This window comes from Tiliqua scincoides, chromosome 4 (genome assembly GCF_035046505.1).
Source record: "Tiliqua scincoides isolate rTilSci1 chromosome 4, rTilSci1.hap2, whole genome shotgun sequence".
Classification (NCBI taxonomy): Eukaryota; Metazoa; Chordata; class Lepidosauria; order Squamata; family Scincidae; genus Tiliqua; species Tiliqua scincoides.
In genome coordinates this window covers 15,917,559-15,941,612 of record NC_089824.1, presented here as the reverse complement: position 1 = coordinate 15,941,612, position 24,054 = coordinate 15,917,559, and the positions used below count along the sequence as shown (strand labels likewise).

The 24,054-nt window shown below is 42.4% G+C and overlaps 1 protein-coding gene across 1 annotated transcript in view; it reads right to left on the bottom strand.

Moving 5' to 3' along the window:
• The window catches only part of TAF2 (TATA-box binding protein associated factor 2), a 71,617-nt gene extending 52,183 nt beyond the window's left edge, over window positions 1–19,434 (bottom strand). The window contains exons 1-10 of the mRNA XM_066624927.1: window positions 17,501–19,434; window positions 16,256–16,310; window positions 14,799–14,959; window positions 7,245–7,363; window positions 6,724–6,865; window positions 5,677–5,908; window positions 4,846–5,030; window positions 3,168–3,281; window positions 1,253–1,352; window positions 57–142 (exon numbers count right to left, since the gene is read on the bottom strand). Of these exons, the coding sequence (XP_066481024.1) occupies window positions 57–142; window positions 1,253–1,352; window positions 3,168–3,281; window positions 4,846–5,030; window positions 5,677–5,908; window positions 6,724–6,865; window positions 7,245–7,363; window positions 14,799–14,959; window positions 16,256–16,310; window positions 17,501–17,556 (1,250 nt within the window). The 5' untranslated portion in view covers window positions 17,557–19,434. The remainder of the gene's footprint in view (window positions 1–56; window positions 143–1,252; window positions 1,353–3,167; window positions 3,282–4,845; window positions 5,031–5,676; window positions 5,909–6,723; window positions 6,866–7,244; window positions 7,364–14,798; window positions 14,960–16,255; window positions 16,311–17,500) is intronic.
• Between the last annotated feature and the right edge of the window lie 4,620 nt (window positions 19,435–24,054).

Here is a 24,054-nt window from a genome sequence, read left to right as displayed (position 1 = left end):
CAAAAGTGCATATATTAATAGCCCCAGAAATTTACTCATTGCCTCATTAAACGTACTTGTCTTTTTCTTTTCCTCCACCAAATATTGGATGCAGCAAGACTCCACCAGTCTTCAATTCATACATTACTATTTTGTCTAGTTCCTGAAACACAACACATACTAACATTGTGAATGAGTATTTGGCTGCAAAGAAAAGAAAAGTCTTACCAGAGGCAAGTAGGCATACCCGATACATGCATACCTGACATACCATATCAAGGCATGCAAGAATAAAAAACAAGGGAACATATCCATTTAGCTTCAGTGATTTTTTTCATCATCAAAGTCAGGATACAACAAAGGGCATTCAATAATAGCCCTCCATGCCACATGGCAAACTACTTTGCATCTAATCAGGTCTTCTGTACACTTAGAAGCAGTCTAAAATATAATTTTGGAAGATGTAGCTTGTTCTGCATGTAAATGTGATGGGGAGGTAGGTCACCTAATGAAACGTTCTTTTCTACACAAGATAGAGGGATACTGTCCTCCTTCCTATCTATTATTTGATGCCCTGTCTTAAGTGGACAGAGTGAACTGTTAGTAGAAAAATGAAACACAGGGTTGTTCTCTGGAGGTAGGGAGCAACAAGTAATATTCCCACAAAAAATGTGAGGCTGTTTAAGGAAACATACGCAGACAGGATGCTGGGCTAGAAAATTAGATTAAGATGATTTCGACCTTGTTCTCACTAAGGTGGTAAGCACCATATCACTTCAGACTACAAGATGGAGCTAGCACAAGGGAATGCTTCTTCACATTCTCACTCACACAGATTCTTGCAGAAAGAATGTGAAGGCTAGGTTAGAACTTTTCTCTCCCCGAAATGCTAGCTTACCTAACCTGCTGCAAGCAACACCACACTGGAAACTTTCAGACTATCAGAGCTCTGCAGATCACTCTGTGTGGTGGATTATAAAAGTGCAACCAAAGATGGGAAAGTTAGTAATCTACTAATTAGTAATCCACTACAAGCAGAAGACAATCAAATCTAATAGTATATGGCCTTAAAAGTATAACATGTTTTTAATAGTATCACTGGAAGCAGTATTACTGCTTTAGGATTAACACACATACAATCACGTCGTGGGCAATTCCGTTGAGTCAATTTCTCATTAAACAGAAAAGAGCATGGGCAGTTGCATTCACTGTGTCCTCCCACAACTTAAAGCACAAAGAGCTTTCAAAATAGTTATCACTCAGGGTGCAGTACCTCCTTGATCCAGTGGCGATACTCATTTACGCCAAAGGTTTTCTTCATCCAAAGGCCATAAATATAGCCAGAAATTCCCTTCAACACCCACTCATCTGACCTATAAAACAATGAAGAAAAAAAAGAGTGCCATAATTTTTGACTCATAGTCAGATCACAGAAAAGAGCATTCTTAACATTTTCTTTGTGCAAATATGCTGCCGTTACATAACTTTAAAGTCTACATTTGAAGTCTGTTAATAATACAGACTGCCCAATAATACAAAATTAAGATAGTATCCCACATAACATTAAAACCACTCAGTGGTAGTTTGCCACAAAAGGAGTGCAGACATTATAATTCTCTAGTATTTGTCTCCCTTTATGATAGACGTCAGTGTGCATCATCATATTGAAGTTCATCTAGCTACTAGGTAACTTCAGGCCAAAGTGTGCACAAAACTGACTTTTGAATGCCCTCATTCACTATATGTATTTTTATACAAGTACCAAGGGGTAAACCAAAACAGAAACCATTAAAAGAATTCAGCTCCATGCACACAGCTGGGCTTTCAATTTAGTTTAAAAAAATAGACAAAAAAAACCTGAAACCACATAGTATGCTGCTTTTAGTGCAAAAGCGAACAGTAGCTTAGGGTAGAATGTGGATTTCCTTTCAAAAAAATCAGAGGTTGAACAGAACATGCATAAATCCTTGCTAGTGTCTAAAGGAGCTTTTTCTCTCGTGGTCAAACTTCATACACCTTAAGAGGAATCTACTCAATTTCTGCCTTCCTGTTCAACAAAGAACAGAGTCCAGATATATTCTGAAAGCAACACAGATGAGCCTGGGGATGATGGGATAAGATTAGCTGCTCAGAATAGTCCTTTTAATGATAGATTCATATGCGTCGTATCACAACAAAAGGGTTAGGCTAGGATTCAGTGTTCCACATCTACATGGGGGTTTTTCAGCTCCTGTCCACTTCCAGCAGCACCAGCCCTTCACGTACATGAGGAACCTCCAAAGAAGCACCCAATAAAGAACTAAGGGTTGTCTCCAGTTCAAAGAACTGGAACATGTGCATGCACGCACACGCACCGACCCAGCATATACATTAACTTTTCCAGATCCTGATCCTCATGTTTAACATGCCAAGACACTCCCTTTTTCGCTATAAGAGACAAATGCAATTAATCTTATACTTTGGTATAGGCGTGCCCCCTTGTCCACGGGGGTTCCATTCTGGAATTCCCTGTGGATAGCTGAAACCATGGATAAGGGCAAATGCCTATCCTTGCAGTCCCGAGGGGCTGTCCCTGCTCCAGAGGTGGTGCACGCATCAGGAAGGTCCAGACCCTATCCGCAGATAAGTGAATCCATGGATATGGGATATGCAGATATGGGGGATCTTTTTATTACTTTAGTAAGTAAGTACACACAACACACGCACTGTTAAATAATAACGTAAAGTCCAGTAGTTTATCACGTACATTTAGTAGCCATTATGATAACCAGATCAATATCTACACCAGGGCCACTCAAACCCCAGCCCGGGGGCCGAATCTGGCATTTGGACAAAACGTCTGCCCAGTGAGCAGATCTTACCATTCTGCCGGGCTGCTGCGTGTATTACTACTACATCGAGGAACAGGGACGGTTTGGGCAGTGGCGTCTGCCTGGACATCCTGTCATGCAGCTTTCTGGGACACCGGGCAACAGATGCCTATAGCTTCCCAGTCCCCCAATCTAGTAGGAATACATGCTGCGACTAGGCGGAAGAGTAAGATGCAGTCCAAGCGGAGACTGCATTTCTGTTATGCAGCGGTCGCAAGTTTGGCAACCACTGATCTCACTATGACTAACAATGCTGATGTGTCACATTCTCTTATACATCATATTGCATGTGACCTATATGTTTTAAGAAGAACTCACCATGACATTCTAGATATGAAACAGCCAAAGAACTGCTGTGCCAGAGCCTGAGCCAAACACCTCCTTGTCAGTGGTGTCTCATCTATTATCATTGCACTGTGCAGAAGGTTTGTGCTAAATTAAAAAACAAAAAGAAACAACAAATGCACAACATATATAAATCTCCTGGAAAAAGAAACACATCTATTCTTAACATTTTTTAAAAAGAGTATATGTTAGGTGTCCTAATTGTCTACACCAGAGTTTCTCACACTGTGGGTCGGGATCCATTAGGTGGATCGCAAGCCAATTTCAGGTGGGTCCCCGTTCATTTCAATATTTTATTTTTAATACATTAGATTTGATGCTACCATGGTATGTGACTACATTTGGTGAAACCCCTGCTAATTGGGTAAGAGGCACTTTTTCAAGTGGGTGCTCCTTTTTTTAGCAGGGGGAGAGTAATTGGCCCACCTCACCCCAGCACTGTCTGTTCTAGTGGCAGTCTGCTGGTATTGATTTGCATCTTTTTAGATTGTGAGCCCTTTTGGGACAGGGAGCCATTTACGTTATTTGATTTTTCTCTGTAAACCGCTTTGTGAACTTTTAGTTGAAAAGCGGTATATAAATACTGTTGATTGATTGTTGATTGAAATGTTTCAGATCTGTACTTGTAACAGGTACACAGATATGCTTTAAACAATGATAGTAAATGGGACTTACTCCTGGGTGGGTAGAATTGCAGCCTAGAGTTGTTAAAAATTTTCCTGCTTGATGATGTCACTTCTGGTCATGACATCACTTCCAGTATGTCCCAACAGATTCACATTCTAAAAAGTGGGTCCCAGTGCTAAAAGTGTGAGAACCACTTGTCTACACCATCCTGTACTTCACAGTTTTGAAATAAATAAGCTTCAAAACACAAGCTTGTTTCAAATCTGTAATCAAAATTTGCTCTCCAAATACAGTAAACGGTTACCATATTTTTGTGTGTTTTACCAAAGAAGCTCTTGTGATACTTTCCATTTTCTGAAACAAAATTAGGTATAACATACACATAATTTTTTTCCCCAACATTCAATTTTTTAATGGTCTCAAAGATTCAAAGTACGAACCATCTTACACTGAGTGAGACCACTGATCCATCTAGATCAGTACTGTTAATGCTGGCAGTAGTTCTGCAGGATTTTTTGTCTGCTTTATCTGGAGATTGAGCCTGGGACCTTCTGTATGCAAAGATGATACTTTGCATACAGAGCTGAGCTACAGCCTCTCCTCTGAGTGGAGTGTTTTTCCCCCCCCAATATGTAGTTACATTTTGATTAAAAAAAAAAAAAAGCAATATCACTAAATAAGACTATAATTTAAAACCAAATTTCAGAACAAACTTCTCTGAGTATTGTTTCAGGGAAGGATCACAGGACAAAAGCCTCTCACCACGAAGCACACACAGTGCAGTGACAGACTTTTGTCCCATGACCCTTCATGTCCTTTTGGAACCAAGGCACAACCCAAATCTAAACTATCCTCTGGGATACATGCACTTCAAGGAAGATGTGGGTTTCCATTTTCATACCATATGACTCAAAGGTGATTTTGTCTTAATCACATTTCCGCATCAATAGCCAATAGCCTATAGCCACCACATCCTGTTACATCTCTTAAACCATCACATTTTAGACATGTTAGAAGTATGAACCTGAAAATGCTCATAGATGCATAAGCAGCGACTTCAACATAGGCCTCATCTACAAAGATAGTTTTGAAACAGGAATAAGGGTAGCGACAGGTAAGTATTTCTTCATAGAATTCAAATACTTCATGAAGATATGATGTGGTGTGCTTGAGCAGCGGAAGAAGCTGGGGCAAACAAAAATGAGTCACCTGCAATAAAGGGAACAAAAAACGTAAGTAGCAGAGAGTCCAAACACTGACAGTTTGAAGTTCAATTAATAAAAACTAGTTTTGATCCGACATTCAAAATCATCTAAGCCAGGCGACTAGGACACATGCAACTGCATGGGGAGATGCCTATCTATAGTCTATGTAACTAACAGCACAATCCAAAGATTATACTGGGTCAGCGTAAATCCCTTACAGAGGCCCAGGAGTAATGCAAACGTGCCATAAGGCACATGTTATTGTCTTGTCCCGAGTTGTGACACAGTCACCTCCAATCACCCAAGTTAACTAAAAATAGTATTTCTAAAGATACTGCAATAGATACAGGAGAAGATTCAAATCTCTAAAAAGCAAAAAACTGAAAAATGCAGACAAACAGCAGCAGAAGTTGCAAGGAAGATTTGCATTTCAGTTATATGGTTCTGTTTGTCAATGTATTTTTGCTGTTTATTCCACATTAGCCTGAAAGTTCAGAACTCATAACAGTGTGTTTAAGAATAAAAGAGATAACCACTTTAGAAGTCAATTAATGCACCAACAGTGAAATCCTATCACCCAAGAACCTCACACCAGAATCAATTCAGGTCAATATGCCAGATGTTCCATAAAACCATATGAAGAGTATTACCTCGTGCATGTACGGATCAACCAAGATTTCAAATGGTCCAACAGCCAAAGAGATGTTAGATGCTGCAGTTGGAATTGTCAGCATATAATGGAAGGTCTTTTTTCTCATATCATGAGTGTACACTGTTTCCACTAGGTCTCCATTTGAGACAGCCACCATTGTGGCATCAACTGTATACTCCAATTTCCATGTGCACAATTCAGAATACGAGTCAACGCAAGGAAACCAAAACCTAAAAAGAAAATTAACGCATCAATCACCACAAATTTCTCACTGTGATTATGTGCTTCAGTCTCATGGGAGACAAGCCCAGAGAGTTGAGACTAAGGCCCAGTTCACACATACTCCAAGATATGGTTTAGGACTACATGTACAACACATGCTCAAATGAGTCATTGTCTCACACGCTCTCCTTCCTCTTTTGCATGCATGAGGACTTAACATTTCTGAACAGAATAAAGTGTAATTCCAATTTATGTAATATGAAATAAATGTGGGTGACATTGTAACAAATTGTAACAAATTGTAACTAACTAGCTGGAACAAGCCAGGATATCAAACCAGGATCAAGCTATGGTTTGATACGATGGTTTACAGTAACTCTAGTTAGCTAAGAAAGTTCTAATTTAGTACTTAATGTAGAACGTCTCTTTATTCTTCAAGGGGCTGGAAAAACATATCCTTCTCTCATACGTGAGGAAGAGAAAATGTGCAAGTTCATGACTCCCTGAGGCATGTTCACACAGTGGTCAATCACTGTTTACATAAGACAGTCACAACTTTTGTGACAGTCTACAGAAATTTCATCTCAACCATGTGGGGAGTATGTCATATCTAAGTTCTAAGATACTTAGAGATAACTGTGAAGCACAATAGGATAAAATTTTATCCAGTTCTACAGAGATGTTATTGCTATAATGGAAAAAATCTATCTTTTATAGACTTCCATAGAGATTTTATCTAACTCCTAGAGCACTTTGCCATTACAAAGTTAACAAAGGCTGTGGTAGCGAAACGCTGTGAGAGTAAGACAAGTATAATTCTCACCTTGTGGAGTTCTGATATCCACAAGAGAAGACATGGGCCCCTCTCTCTGCCAAACTGCCTTCCACATTGGGTACCACAAAGTGAAGGCCTCCTTTTGGCTGGTCCAGAGAAAAGTTGATATGTACCTTTAGGACTTTTAATTCTGCAACACAAAAACAGCAACACTGAAAACCTGCCCTTAGTATTCAGCTCTGTAAAAGCATCCTGCAGTCAGAACTTCAATATACTAAGGAGAGGTACAGTGGGGAGAAGAAACTGTGAAGTTGAAATGTTTGAAAAGAGCTGATGACATCTTAGTGCTATATGATTTTATAATGTAAAATGAGACAACTGAAAACATTTACAGGAGACTATTACTTTTAGCATATCTTTTTCTATATACAAGAAAGGGTCTACAGTGCTTGAGAGTAACTCCCATACTATAACACCACATCCATATCTCTTCAAGGTAAAATGATCCTAGGTTGCTAGCAAGTCTGTAGAACTTTCATTTTAAGAATCCACAGCATCTCTACACTTACCATCAACATGTTTCCAGAGCTCTGATGGCACCTTAATACACAGCTCTCCATTTCCAGCATCTGGATCCACAGCACTCACTGCAGCAGCATAAGCATTGGAAAAATAGTTGAGATTTCTCCTGTAACAAGAAAATACACAACAGCTTCTTCAAGAAGAGAAAGTATTTTTGACACAAGTCCCTTCTATGCAGAAGAATCAACAAAACAAATGAAATGCCACCAGTAACAATGACAGTTTTAATTAAGTCTCAAAATCAATAATAAATGCAGTACATTATTCAGTATCACTACAGAAACAAGAGTGTCCACCCAAGGTCATTTGAAAGAAATAGGAACTGCAAGCTTTCCAAAAAGCTGTACAGCTTTTGACCTAATTGGGGAAGTTTTTCCCCAACATCAGAACAATCCCAGTAAAGGCCCTGCTCCTTGTCACAGATATCTTCACCTTACATAGGGTCAATAGAAGGAGCAGTACATTGTTTATCACACAATGTAAACAAAAGCTATATATGGAAAGAGGCAGTTTCAATGGTATGAGAGTTCCAGGTCATTCAGGGGTCTAAGGCAGGAACTTCAAACTGGGTCCAGAAGCCAGCTGGCAGCCAATACAATTACTCCAGAATACGTTGCATGCGTTCGTGCCTCTTCACATCTGACAAAATTATGATTTTTCCAACTATCTACATAAGGAATATAAGAGTGAAACCATTTTTATTGGGACCATCCTTCTGACACAGGCTATAATATACAATATATTTTGTGTGCTACACACACAGTTTTAATTTTTCATATATTAAATTTCAAACCATGAATGCATAGAAATTGGAAGTTGAATCAACCCTCCAGTTCCTAGCCACAACGAAGCCCATTCATTACTGCTAACTCTGCTACATCCTCTTGCATTCTAATGGTGGTGATTTCACAGTCAATTGAGTTTCCTGGCAGGGTGGCTTTATACCATACCTCTAACATTCTTTTAAAGGGTGATCAAATGGAGAACAGAGAATACCTTTCTTAGGTAGGGAATTTTTTCTAACATACCTAATTTACAGAAGCCTTCCTTTTCTGGATTAGTTGAAGTTCCTCACTGAGAGGTAATTTGCATTTATTTATAAAAGAATACTCTGATCCAATTGGCCTGAAACTGCTGAAGGGAAGCACATGCTGGCATCTGCCACTGAACTAATGGCTACTAAGAGGTTTCCCTCCCTCCTTCCCAGAAGTGTGACATGATGAGGGAAAGACCAGTCTGACCTAGCCATTGGCCAAAGACGTGGCTGTAGGGGGGTTGCTTTCCTTCTCCTGGCCAAAAAGAATGCTCTGCTCCAATTCTCAGTGTTTTTGTATCATCTTGGACTACTTTGAGGCTCTTTTTGGTTGAAAGGCAGCATATGTACAGTATTTTCAAAATAAATAAATAAATAAATAAATAAATAACTTCAGCAGTGGAAAAATTATATACGAGGGTCGCCCAGAAAGTAATGCACCACATTTTTTTTCTTCAACATTTATTGAACACAATGAAACTTACACACAAGAAAGAATGATGTTTCTTCTACACTCCCTATTTTTCCACGTAATCTCCGTCCAGTTCTATGGCCTTCCTCCAGCGAGACACAAGGGCATCTGCCCTGTCGGTACCACTCCTTGTTCTGGTCACAAAGCCATTTCTGCACTGTGTGAATCACCTCTTCGTCATCCTCAAAATGTCTTCCGCAAATGGCATCCTTTAATGGCCCAAACAAGTGGAAGTCTGAGGGAGCTAGGTCAGGGCTGTAGGGTGGATGGGGTAACACAGTCCAACCCTGTTTAGTGATGTGTTCCGAAGTCCTCAAACTTGTGTGAGGCCGAGCATTATCATGTTGAATCAAACATTCACCTGGGTTGTTATGGCGCCGAAGTCGCTGGAAGCGCTTCTTGAGTTTGGTTAATGTCTTCACATAAGCTTCAGAATTAATGGTGCTGCCTCTTGGCATCACATCAATGAGTATGACGCCCTCACAGTCCCAAACACAGTGATCATGACCTTACCGGCGGAAGCAGTTGCTTTGAATTTTTTCTTTTGTGGAGATTGAGGATGACGCCATTCCATCGACTGTCGTTTTGTTTCGGGCTCAAAATGGTGAACCCAGGTTTCATCACCTGTCACAATCGTGGACAAGAACGCTTCCCCCTCATCTTCAAAACGTTTCAGCAACTCAGAAGAAATGTTTTTTCTGAGAGATTTGTGGTCCACCGTAAGACAGCGCGGAACCCATCGTGCACACACTTTTGAGTAATCAAGAGCACGGATGATTGCATCCACACTTCCTTTGCTGATTGACAGCTTCAGCGCCAACTGCCTAGTCGTTATGCGTCGGTCCTCGCGAATGAGCACATCAGCAAGCTGCGTCTTGTCAGGGGTGAGAGCCGTGGGTGGCCGTCCCGAACGCTGCAAATTTTGGAGCTCTACCGAACCGCCTTCTAATGGCCTCACCCTCTGTGCCCAGCAACTAACCGTACTTCTGTTGACTGCAGATTCTCCATAAACTGTACACAAACGTTTGTGAATGTTCCCAAAAGTTTCTTTCTCCACAGTGAGAAATTCAATGACGACACGCTGCTTGTAACATACATCACTTACAGATGCCATTTCAAAACACTGCTGCAGCTACGCTATCTGTCTGAAGAAACCAAAAATTTGTGTGTGCACTCCTGAAAATTCAAATAATGTATATCTAAAGTTTCGCATTCGTACCATTACTGTAGGCTGAGAAAAAAAATGTGGTGCATTACTTTCTGGGCGACCCTCATATGAAATAAGTCAAGAAAATTCAACAGCTAAAATAAAATGAGAAATACAGCATTTTTTCCCTTCAAGTTTTTTTATATCCCACCTATCTCCCCGAAGGGACCCAAGACGGTTTACAACGATAAATAAAAGAATACAAAAACAAAAACAATTAAAAACACAATTAAAACAAGTTAAGAACTCTTCACAAAATGTTTTATTTGGTTTTCCATTGTTGCTTTTTCTTAGCATATGGCAAGGAGAAAACATGCAGGAGCCCCTTCCATGTTTTCTGAAGATGCAATAAGTAAAAATCACCTATCACTAGCCTCCTTATCCCAAGAAACCATTAATGGTGATACACATGCTTGGCACATAGAAGGTTCCAGAGCTAACTCCTGGCATCCCAATGTCAAAGGATTTTGGGTAGAAGTGCTGGGAAAGACACAAAATCTGAGAGAACAGCTGCCAGTCAGACCAAACAGATGTGGACCATATGGACAACTAGACTGTGGCGACTTCATATGTTTATGATAAATGGTGTCAAACACCATGCAAAACTGCAACAATATCAGGTTTAATGTCATTTTATTAATCTCTCACAATTACAATTCTATTTTCAGTAGCAAGAGTGACAGAACCTGAATGACTGCATTATTATTAGCAGAATTTCAGAATGCTAGTCCAATAAGTCTCACACCATCACCTGGAGACTGCTGGCATTAGATTTACTCCCTCAAAATTCAGCTCTTGATTAAGAATTACCAGTGTTTTGTTCTAAAGCAGGGGTGTCCAAACTTTTTGGCAGGAGGGCCACATCATCTCTCTGACACTGTGCGGGGAATTAATTTACATTTCAAATTTGAGTAAATTTACATAAATGAATATATTAGAGATATTAGAGATGGAACTTATATGAATGAATGAAGGTCTTGCAATAGCTCAAGGCCTATAAAAGGCCTTGCACAAAGCAAGGCTGGCCTTTCTTTTGCTGCCGCATCACAAATGTGAAATGGCAAGCAGTGGAGGGAGACCTCATCCCACACCTCACACGAGAGGTTAATCAATCACCCTCATGCCGAGAGCACTCTCATTGGGCAAGCATGGGCTCCAGCAAGTCTCTGGAGGGCCAGAGTCTCATTGGAGACTAGGGGACTGCCCGCGGGCCACACTGGGAGTCCCCGAGGGCCGCAAGTGGCCCCCGGGCCGGGGTTTGGACACCCCTAAAGTAACAATGTACTTGGAACACATGTACTTGGAACACACCCTTTCCCCACAAATCTTCAAACATATGAAATTCCAGTAACTGCAGTCTGATTATCTAGGCACTTAATTCCAGAATCAGATCCAAGCCCAAGAACAATAAACTATCCACAAAGCAGTTCTTACTTTGTGCCTCTGTCCTAATGGTATTCTCAGTGACTAGAGCACATAATGAGTGCCAGAAATAAAAATTAACACAAGTCTCAACTTCCATATTAATTTCAGGTATCCTTATTTCAAATTACTTTAAACCAAATCTTTTGCAGGAATTTTCTGCCTCTGATTATCACCAAGGGACAACTTTCCAGAATGTCTGTATTTAAAGGGAACTTGTGGTTTGATACTAAATACCAGCGGATTCACAGACTTGAAGAAGCCAATTTATATAATGAAAGGTGGTCTTTTTAGAATAGAGGCTAATATTTCATAATAGCCATTATTTATTTTGTTCTTTTTCTCATGTGGATTGCTCCAGCTCAAATATTTAGACAACCAATTAGGTGAATCACAGCCCAATCCTATCCACACTTTTCTGGGAGTAAGCCCCATTGACTCTAATGGGACTTACTTCTGAGTAGACATGCATAGGATTTGGCTGTTAGATGTTTAATAGCCGTGCTATTCCTCTGTAAGTGGAATATTAATAAATGCTACTGTGGAGCATTGATGTGAACCTCAATCATATTACATATATTCATTTAACACTAAAAACCTACGTGAGCTACTGACTTTATCTGACCTAAAAGCAAGCATAAGCCTGTCAGAAAAGTCTTACAGAATGTCAAGGCTGGTGTTCTGCCAGTCACATGAAATCTTATTGCCTGTATACATTAGAATTTACTTTATCTTGGAAAACTATTTCCAAGTTTCCTGCTTGCTTTTAGCCTAGGCTGCTTGCCTGTTTGTTTTGCTATAAGCTTTTTGCTTATAGTGTTTGTTCAAACAAGATAGCTTATTACTTTGGGGGAATGAAATCAACATAAAGGTAATAGAGTGTGGGGGAGCATGGGGAACCACAGACAACTGGATACGGGGAAAGCCTGTATTGCCAACTATGATTCATTTGTAAATCTGAAGTCAATGTCCCAGCTCTACAACATCCTTTTTTGAGATACTGTGATCAGAACTTTACACAGTATTCCAAATCTGGCTGTATCATTATTATTAGCAGTTTAATCTTCAATCCTTTTCCTAATCATTCCTAGCATAGAATTTATCTTTTTCACCGAAGTTGTACATTGGGTCAACATTTTCACTGAACTATCTGCTGGAAATTCAAGATTTATTTCCTGACCAACACTTCAGACCCCATCAGTGTATTTGTGAAGATGAATGCTTAAGAAATTGTAATCAGCCTTAGAAAATGGAAGTCTCATATAACATGTGCACTTTTCACACCCTAACTGAAAACTGCAGCAGTACTACAGATACATCTGCAAATACAACATCTGCTCCCAAATATTTTGCCAGAACATATGCTTGAATATACCAAGAATCAAGCAGAATCACAGCACTCATTCTCAACTTATATACAATTCCAGAATTAACACCCCTTTGGTTTAACACACTGGTTCCCAACCTGTGGTCTTCAAGACCCTGAGAAGTGGTCTGTGAAGTTTCAGGAAAAAAATTTGTTTTTGATCATTTCCAGTGTGTCGCTGAGCGAGCAGTCCCCCATGGACCACCAAAGAGGGCAAAGAATGGACCCCCTGCAGCTGCAGCTGGCAGCAAAAGCAGCAAACTAAAAATCTTCTCTATAAATAAAAAATATCTAAAATCTTTTCCAATTACAGGTTGAACCTCACTATACTCATTTGCAGTGGCCATTTGTGTTGAGTCAAAACCATGCATAAATAGGCTGGACCTATACAAATCTTCTCTAATCCCTGAACCCGTGGTGTGGACCAGCCTGGAGCCCGCGGAGGTAAGGGGAGCTGCTCTGCTCTTGCCTCTGGAGGCTCTTCTGAAGCTCACAGAGGCCATACACATCCACCCACAGACTCTGTGGGCTTCAAAGTGAAGCCCAGTATCATTTAAAGGTGACTTTCAGTTTTCTGTGAAAACCATGAGTTACCTTTAAACAAGTCCAAGCTTCATTCTAAAGCCAACAGAGGCTGAGGGTGGACACAGGCGGCATTTGCAGATTTCAGAAGAGCCTGTGGACCAATCAGAGCTCAGGGGTGTGTGTGGTTTTTGTTACCTGCAGCTTTTTATTATCCATGGGGGTTCCAAGAACAGAACCCCCATGGATAATGAGGGCCACTTTATTACAAATTTAAATGTATTTTTTGTGTGCGGGGATGGGGGGTTGCATGTGGTCCACGACAACTCCAAATTTTGCCTCAGTGGTCCACGGTCTCCTAAAGGTTGGGAACCACTGGTTTAACAGAAGAATTAAGACACTAGCACACTATATTTAAAGAGCATGAACACTGTAAGCACGAAAAGCATGAATGTAAAATAAATTACAGGTGGGGCCTCAGTATCCGCAGGGATCTGTTCTCGGATCCCAGGCAGATACTGAAAATCACAGGTAAGTGCGATTTTCAGGCCCTTATGCTCTCCAAAGGGGACCAGAGCTTTGAAATGGCTCATGGAGGCAAAAAAACCCACAGGGCTTTTGTGTGCCTCAGAATGCCTTAAAAGCACTTCCCATTTCCTTTGGAAACCATTTTTTCGCCTCCATGGGTCATTCTGAAGCCTGCAGAGGCCACACACATCCACCCTCAGCAGGCTTCAGAAAGCCCTCCGGAGTTGTCCGGAGCACAGCTCCAATCCCCTTTGGAGGGTTCAGGTGGGGCCCAAGTCTGGTTCAATGCAGGTCCAAGGGACCAGCATTGAACCAGAGCCACGGATACAGGAGCCACAGATATGCAGGCCCCACCTGGATTAAATTATTTTGGCATTCATATGCCACTTTGTGGTTACATAGAAACCCTCAAAAGCAGTTCATAGCCAAAACCCAAAATACATTAAAATGAATGAAGTTTAGTCAATTCAATTCCAATAAAAGCTTACATTGTAAAAAAAAAAGCAACCCAAAATCCATTACAATCCATAACAGCAGAAAATCTGACAGCATTGGTCCCAAGAAACCAGACAGAACTACATTGCACAGTTCTAGGTCTGGTCAGTGCCTGGATGGGAGCTTCATGTAAACTACTTGATGGTAGAAATGTAGGTTATAAATAAAAACTCATCTAAAAAGAAGCAGCATTTGAGGGTCTATAGCCAAGGGGAAGAGGGCCATATGTGCCTCTCAGAGAATGAAACTCCAAAGCTGAAGCAACACCACCAAGAGGACCCAGTCCTGAAAACACAACAATCTGAGACCAGATGGAGGTGGGATGTGAAGCAGAACCCCCCACACACACCTGCCAAATTTCTTAATGGACAGGTAGAATCATCTTGCCTTTGCCACACTTGTTTACAGAGAATCCACAATTTCAAACAAGTTTCTATCCAATCATAACAGAGTGATAATGATCTGACTTGCTAGTATAAATAAACCATTTACTTACTGTTTAGACTCATGGTGACAAACTTCTAGGGTAGGGTCATTATAAATAAAAGCTGCTTCCAAATCATTGACTCTCACTCTGTATATCCTACATTGTTTACTGTTCAGCTTGATTCTATTCAGGTTTGCAACTGTAGGAAATATTGTCAGTTCCACATAACCCTTTGCAGAGTGGAAAAAAAACACAAATCAGGAACATGCATACATTGTATAATCAGTCCACATTTTAAATTCAAGGATAATATTCAAAGTGATTTATTTCAGAATAAACTTCTGAACTGAAAAGAAGCCTCCCCCTCCCACTCTCTGCTCAAGCTTTGTCTAAGGTTCCTTCTCACATTGCTTTTTTAATAATGAAATAGTAACCAGAGAATTACAACATCCGTTTACATCAATGAAAAGTCCAATGAGACTCTACAAATCATTCTATGCGTCACCTATCAGCACCAAACACATACACTATTATTCTTTTCACATAACTTAATTCATGGATTTGGATCACAAGTGCTTATGCCTTTAAGAACCAGTTCTAAATTAATCCACAGCACACATACACATGAAAGTGTCTAGGCCACATTCAGTTCCCTCAAATGTCTGCTTATTCTTTTCCTGTTTATCATCCTTTCATCCATTCTTACTTCCAAGGGGCTCAAGGGCAGGTACGTGTGGGTATCACATTACTTCTTACAACTACCCCAGAAGGTGGGTCAGGTTAAGAAAGTGTCTTGCTCAAGATCACCCAGGGAGCCTCAAGAATGAATGAGGCTTCAAAATGAGGTCCCTGGATCTGAATCCAACAACTACTTACTATGCCATATTCTCTTGTAATTGTCTCTGAATCATTTATGAGGCTTACAGTGGTTGGCAATACTCCACATCAAAATATGTTACTTCATGAAACCAGAAATGCTTTCATGTACGTAGTAACGCTCATGATGATATATTTTTCCCCTTACACTGTGCTGAGCCCCAGCCACCCCTATGGGGCTTCTCAGATCTGCACCAGCAAAACCACTGGCATAAATTCAAGCAGCCTATGTAAGGCTGCAGGGCCCAGGAGTGGGGTTTAGGATACAGCGTGGGCTGCAGCCGCTGTTTCCACCCCCTCCCTGACCCAATCCGCCTCTTGTTCTATACTTCCCTGCCCCAAAACACCCCCTCCTCACCTCCCACCCCCTGTACAAGCCTGGGGAAGCAGGTGCAAACTTATTCCTTTGGGCCAGCACCAGGGCTGGATCAGGCGCCGGTAGGCCAGTGCATGTCCTTGCACTGGCCAAGCCAGTTTGAGAGTAGCAGTGATTGTGCTTTACGACACATTTGCAACACTCCTGGGCTGGCGCAAGGGGAAGTTAACAGGAAACTAGGGCTGCACTCTAAAAAAAGCAAAGTCCTCAGTACCTGTGATAAAAAAGCAGAAATATTTTATGTAGTCTTTCACTGTATCAATTATATACTTACGACAACAGATTTTCGCTGAAAATTTATATTGTTGATACACACCACTTGGTGGGTTGTGCTGGGGAGAGGGAAAAGAACCAAAATAAGTATCTTGACAAAAGACTCAAAAAAGGTCTCTCTGAGAACACCTTTTTACAACTTCTGCTGGCAGGTGAATCTGAATTAGTGACCCTTCCAGTTGCTTAATTTTTATATTTTAGCAACTTGAAGCGGGCTAATCTGCTGGTCCTAAGCAACTTGGAGCAACCCTGTAAGTAAATTGTTGTGTTTTAACCCTTATTACTATTGTGTTTTTTTAATCTCTCTTTTAACATATACTTTCGTACATGACTGTCTGGAGATATTAGTTGTAAAACTATATACCTAATAAAGGTTTGCTGTATGTTGTTGAAGTATCTTGATAAATATAATCCAAACAAGAAATTACCAGTCTGCCACTTTGCACACTCTCATGTGTCACATAACAGTTTTTAGGTGTGCCAGTTATAAGCAGGTGACTTGGTTGAAGAGAGTTATTATTCACTCTCTGTAGTTGGCTAAAGCTGGACTGACAAGGCTAGAAGAGATAAGCTTCTATGACTGCTCTGCCACAGTCTTTTACTCCCCATCACAAAGCCTAAATAAATTCAGCAAAAATAAATGTATATTTTTCCCGTTTACCACTGTTTCCCCTTCCCTGTTGTGCCCCATGCTGAACTGTAAGCCACTCAGGGCAGGAACCCTTTGTTTTAAACTGCTTAAAATAAACATTTGAAGCAACAGTTCCAGTTATTTCTGTTGCAGAGAACAATTAGCCTCAGCAAAAAGACTTCACCCCCACCTAAAACCAAGCTGACTTGCTGTTCTACAATGCAAGCTATTCTAAAAGCAATGCAACACTAACTTAGAAACATAGCTCAGTAACATAGGTGAACATGTTTATTTTGACTGTAACTCATAAACTAATTAAACTGAGGAAATGAGAATTAATTCTAAATAGCCCCACATCAATAAGAGTAATCCACACAAATAAAAAAAATTCCACTTCCAGTTATTTAAAAGTTGTGCTGTATGTTACACTATGCATCAAGTTGACTTTGTCAAAATACAATTTTAACAACTCTTCAGTTTTTCCGCTACAATATTTTTATATACCAGCCTTCAGCAAGCAGGAGCTTTATGGAGACTGAAGGGTTACTTTATCAATTTAAAACAATGAAACCATGATCACAAGATACACCAAAAGAATCAGTAATAGATACTTATAATTTATAAGGTCTTGGGCTTTCAAATCCCTTGTCTCCTTTCTTCCTGTTCATCATGAATGACAGAAGTGAACCTTGCTGAAAATCAAATACACACCACCACCATCCTAATCAAAAGGCTTGTCAAGAGTCCTTTCAGTTCTTCCTTTCTTAACAAGTTTCTTCTTGTTAAAGATCTCTCCACAGCAGATACAAGAACAGGCAAAATTCAAACTGTCCAAGGAGGTGGATTTATCCATAAAACAGATGGCAGTCTTCAATGTGCAAATACTACAAGTTTAGGGAGATCTCAAAAATCTCCCTAAATTTAAAGCTACCTACACTGATCTGTTAAATGAGATTTACGCATTGTGATCAGGACCATGTGATGTAAACTGACCATTAACAAGGATCTAGAAAGAAAGCATCTTTTCCTATAGATATTTAAGTATGAGAGCTTTTCTAGTACCTACAGATTGCCATTCTGACATCTTTTCTGCAGGTTTTTCATTAGGTATGGCAAAAAAAAGATGCTTATTGTACTATTGTTAAAGACAGCAGTTGCTGGATGCTCCTGGCTGAGCTGTGGTTGTGCCTGTAGACTGAGGCCTGGCTGTTGTTGATGCTCCTATCCAGACTAAACACCAATAACCGATGTGCAGCTGATCCAATTTGCAGAACTGGCTCCAGCAAGGAGTGTGGCTGCTGTCTTAACAGGTGGATGCTGACCTTTCCAATGGATGGTGGGAGGTCAAAGGTTACTAACAAAATGTTCCCAACATGCTAAAGCAGGCTGAAGGAAATGTAGGCAGTGAATTACAACAGCGTTTCTACATCAAGGGCCAATTATTGTTGTGTGTGAAAGCAACACCACCAGGCACATGGACTTGATCTGGAGGGGGGCATGTGGCTCAAAGCAGAGCTACAACAAAAGCAACAGTAGCCTCATATGAGCAAAGAATCTGAGTTCAGCTTCTTTCCAACGCCTCAAAAAGGCTGAAGGGAGGCTGAAGCAAGAATTATGACGAAGTCTTTACATCAAGGGCCAACTATTGTGCTGTGCCCAATCGTACCACAGTCCAGCCTCCTAGGCCTGGCCTTAGGACAGCAGGCAACACTATCCTTAGAAAGCGACACCACTAGGTGCCTGAGCCTAATCTGGCATGTGGCTCAAGCAGGGTGCATGGCTAGCACAATGAGAAGACCCAGACCACAACATGGCCCCGTGGGAGCAAAGCATCGGACTTAGCAAGCAAGTACAGCTTCTTTCCGGCGTTGTCAGGTAGGCTGAAGGGAGGCTGGAGCAAGAATAGGCTGTGAGTTATGACAGAGTCTGTACATCGAGGGCCAACTACTGTGATGTGTCCACACCGCGCGGGTGAAGCGTCCACTGCCAGGCCTGCCCTTGTGGAGCAGGCGATGCTGTCCACAGAAGCGCCCCCACCAGGGGCGGGGTGTTGCTGTGGCTCCAGCAGGGTGCGCGGCTGCCACAAGGCCCCACAGGCAGCTGGAGGGTGCCTGAGGTGCTCCCACAGGGCTCCTCGTGGCTGGAAGGCACAGCTGCTGTGCTCAGACCAGGCCCCTCAGGCCTGAGGGGTCTGCGGGGGGAGGCCTCAGGTAGGCCTTGCTGGTTGGGAAGAAAGCGCCTGAGGGGCTTCAGGAGAGGCACCCGCAGCGGGCGACGGGGCTGGTCCAGGGAGGCTCTGGAGGGCTCCTCCGGGCGCAGAGAACGCCGTCGCCTCAGCTCGAGCGAGCGCCGAAAGGCCGTCTCAGGGTGGCCCGGCCCGGCCCAGGCGGGGGAGGGAGGCGGTCGGCGCGGCTCCCTCTAGGCCCCTTCCTTGCACGGCCGCCTCTCCTCAGCGCCAACGGCCGCGACCGCCATGTTCTCGGTAACCTTTGACCTCCCGTTCCATGCACGCCCGCCCCTCCTCAGCGGCCGCCATTTTGACCCTGCCCTTTGACCTCCCGCCGTCAGTTGAAGCGTCAACGTCCGTCGTCCCTGCTTTTGTTTTTTTTTAATTTGGAGTCACTAGCGGCTCCCGGCTTGCTTGACGAAAGGGAGGCCTCGGCCACAGGGGAAGAAATAGAATGTTTCAAAAAATTTTTTACAGCGCCACAGAGGTGCGCATGCGCAGTAATGAGAGGGCGGGGCTTCGCGAGTGAGAGGGATAGAAAAGACTTCCCCGCTCAGCTAAGCTGGTAATGGAACGTCTCGCGCCGTCGCAGAGAAGCGCATGCGCAGTAAGGGGACGGGTTTTCGCGCGTGCGTGATGGACAGTAGACTAGTTGGACTAGAGGCAAGCATCTCGCGGCGCTGTCGGGTTCCAGGCTGGAAGGCGGGACTAATCTGGCGCTGGAATCCTGGCGGCCTGGAGGGACTGAAGCCCTTTGAGTCTCGGAAGAGGCTGTAAGCGGTTGAAACAGGCCGACAGCCCACGCCCAGGCAGGTCTATTCACAAGTTAGTGCCATGACAGTCAATGGGGCTTTCTCCTAGGTAAGTGTAGATGGCTGTGCAGGCTGCAATCCTGTCCACACTTACCCGGGAGTAAGCCCCACTGACTGCTGTGGCACTTACTTCTGAGTAGGCCTGCACAGGAGTGGGCTGTCAGATGGTTTCCACCACTTTCATTTTCTCCCCAGGAGTACCCCATTGACTGTAATGGGACTTACTTCTGAGTAGACACGCCTAGGACTGGGCTTTTAGTCCAGCAAATCTGGCTTTACCAAAAGGCAATCAGATACAGAAATATAACTTTTGTAATTGTAACAGTCTTGCTCCTGCTTTTGACTGTGTCAGACCCCTGGGGTTTAACCCCCTTAGAATTGTCTACACCGACTGGCAGCATCTGTGTGAGGTTTTAGACTGGGATCATTCCTGGCTTCACCTGGAGCTGGCAGGGATCAAGCCCCAGGAGCTTCTGCATGCCACAGCAGGTGCCTGCCACCATGAGCCACAGGAAGATGAGTATTTCATCTTGGAGCACAATAAACCTGCAAACTCATGTAGTTCTCCAAGGACCTTAACATCATGTGGTGATGACAGCATCATGGGAAGGGTACCAGGACTCCCAGAGGCATCTGGTGGGCTGCAGCTTGGTCCAGCAAGGCTTTTCTTATGATTTTAGTTGCAGATTACTACACCCTATTGTAGTATACAGCACAGGCAATCCTTTCAGGAATAGCTTAAAATGAGTCTATTACCTTATGCCTAATAATATTACCATCAGTATTTATATACTGCCTTTCTTGTCTTTGGATTACTCCTTCAACCTTATTCAAGGCGGTTTAAATAGGCAGGCTTTACTGAGTTCCCATAGGGATTTTTACAATTACAAGTTCTAAGAATGCCCCCTTCCAGGTGGAGTCCTTCACTCTGGTCTCTTTGGCTGCACTCAACCCCCCCCCCCCCATAGCTGACAGTACTCCTTCGCTCTCACCGAAGGTGGGTCATTTTCCTCTTCTCTCACCAGGTGGGATGAATTATTATTATCAGTATTTATATACTGCTTTTCAACAAAAGTTCACAAAGCTGTTTACAGAGAAAAATCAAATAACTAATGGCTCATGAATAAGCTCATCAGTGTTTTCTGCAGTGCTTGGATACTCCCAGCTGTTTCAAACTACATTCCCAGCTGTTCTTTGGGCTTCATAGGCAGCAGCTCTATCACTCCACAACCTCCTGCCCATTATTATTGTTGTCTGAGTTCTTCCACCTCACACTGCTTCATCTTTATCACTGCCATTTTCTTCATCATCCTCATGTTTTCCTCAGGATTTAAGAGCAACTTGTGATTCAAAGCCAATATGACTGGAAGGCATTTCTACTAGGCATTTCTCGTACTTATGCAAAGGGAGGCCCCTGATTTTCCCCTCTACTTGCAGTCCTTGTGGTTGAGGTACATGAGGAGGCAGGATAACTTCATTGGAGCCTTTTGTTGGGCCCACTGGTGAATAGCAGCAGCGGTTCCCCTCATGCCTTGCAGCAGAAAATAATAATAATACAGGTATTTATATACCGCCTTTCTTGGTCGTCAGATTTCTCCTCAGACTTTAATTCAAGACAGTTTACATAGGCAGGCTATACTAAATCCCAATAGGGATTTTTACAATTGAAGAAGGTTCTGTCTTTCAAGAACCACAACATTTCAGATGGATCTTTTATGATCTGGTATCACATTCTGGCCTCCATTTTCCTCCCACACAGGCTGACAGCTGCCAAAGAGCAGGTGGCATAACTCGGCTAGGCTTGTCAGCTGCTTCAAGGTCTCACCGTTCACGGTGCCGGTGGCCTTGAACTGGCAACCTTCAGATGTTATCTTCAGGCAAATGGAGGCTCTACTCTCTAGACCAGACCTCCTGCCCAAAATCCAAAAATGACAATTGCTATTTAAGTTTAAAAACAAAGGGGAACAACTCACCCTCCTTGCTGGAAAATACAGAATGCCATGTAGTCAAAGTGCATGCCAGTTTGTAGAATAACAAACATTTTTTAAAAAGTATAGGACCTGATCCTGAGAAGCTCCCTAATATAAATTTAAGAGAAATGAGACAAGAGGAAGGGAGGAGAAGATGGAGCCAGGTGTAACTGGCATCCAGATTCAGTTATACATAGATTTCATTTCAGTAGGGGATGAGTCCAAAAATATTAAAATCAAAAACCTCATAACAGAAGTAATGTTAAAGAAGGATAAAGGAAGAATTGCATTAGTAGAACACTAATTCTACTAATTAGTAGAGGCCATTTCAAGTATAAGGGGGCAGTGAACGCATCTCATTCCCAAACGTGCAAATGTATGTTGGGGTAGGTTTCATTTCTCAAGATACATTTTATTATTGTATTACAGCAAGAGGAAAGAAAGCTATAAGCCAAACCCATTCTACAAGTAAATGCCATAGGGCCCAATCCTATCTGATCTTGCAGTGCTGGTGTAACTATGCTAATGGGGCATGTACTGCATCCTGTGGTGAGGAGGCAGTCACAGAGACCTCCTCAAGGTATACTAACATTTGTTCCCTTACCTCAGGGCTGCATTGGAGCTGCACGGGAGCTAGAAAGTTGGATAGGACTGGGCCCTTAATTTTTTGTTTTTAACATTGGAGCATGCATGTATACACTACAGCAGCATTTCTCAAACACACTTGAGAAACACAGTTGGGTCAGAACACACTTGGTGGGTCATGATCTGATTTCTGGTGGGTCCTACAGAGCCTCCACTGAAAACACTGGTGATGGAAAGATCAGATAGCTACTTGCCTCAAGCCCTAAGGCTATTCAAAAAACTACCCTGCTAAGTGCTGAGCTCTTGCAGTTTGCAAGACAGCTGCTATTTGCTCTGCAAGCCATTGAACTCCTGCAGTTTGCAAACTTGTGTAAATCGAGATAAATGTTTGAGCATCTTTTTTCTGGTGTTTTTTTTTTCTCACAAGTGCATCAATGACAGGTAGTGGGGGAGGTGAAGACTGGGTCACATAATGAAGCCCCTCAAGCCTTGAGGCTATTCATAAGGCTGCCTCATGAGAAATGGATCAAGTTTTGCAAATAAATAAATATTACTTCTCAATAAAAATAGTTCTTCCTACATCACCCTTTTAAGTTTCACAGCTAGGTGGGTCCTGTTGCTAAAAGGTTTGAGAACCACTACAATACAAGCTTGTTATTGATCTTTTAAAAAAAAATACACAAACAAACCCTTTAGTCCTTGAGACCAGGAGTGTCAAACATAAGGCCTTGGAGCCAAATGCAGCACCTGGAAGCTCTTTATCCGGCCTCAGGCTCTCCCAGCACCACCAGCAACTGCTCTCAGGAGCTCTGCTGCTGAGCTGTGCTGAGGTGTCACTGCTAAAAGGGCAGCCTGCATGGTTAGTGGGCTCTCCCATATCTTGAAAAGATGATATTTGTATGTTTTCTGTCATTTTCTGCCAAGATTTGTGCGTTTTCTGTCATTTGCAGTTGATGAGTTCCTAAGTGAGAAAAAAGTGCTTATTTCTTATCATGACCTGCTTAATGATATCATTTCTGGCCCTCAGCAGGCACCATGAATGCTATTCAGCCCTCTGTAGTAAAGGAGTTGCACCCCTGCTCTAGACCAGTGGTACCAACCTCCATCCCACAGGCTAGATCCAATGCCCAAGAAAAGCCTTCCCCTGGAGCATACTGTTCCACTTGGCAGCCTCATATCTGTCCCTCTGCCCCACCCCACCCATGAACCTCACACTGGGCAGCTGCTTCCGCTGCCCATTGCCCCAGCAGGTTCTGCACCTGGATTTCTGGGCAGGCACAGCTGCTCACTGCAAGGTTCTGGGGAGAACAGAGAGACAGATATGAGGTTGCCAGCAGAACAGTAGTCTCATGAACCTCAGTTCATGATAGGGACTGGTTTTTCAATGTGCAGCAATCTGCGGTTTGGAGACCACTGCTCTATACTAGCCACTGACATGAACTGCACTTTTCAGCCTCCTGCACAAATTTGTTACAAAGATTAATTACAAATTTATTACAAGGATGACCCATAAACTGAGTGGAATGAGGACAGGGTAAATACAATAATCATTTCAGAAAGGAGGGGAAATTACCC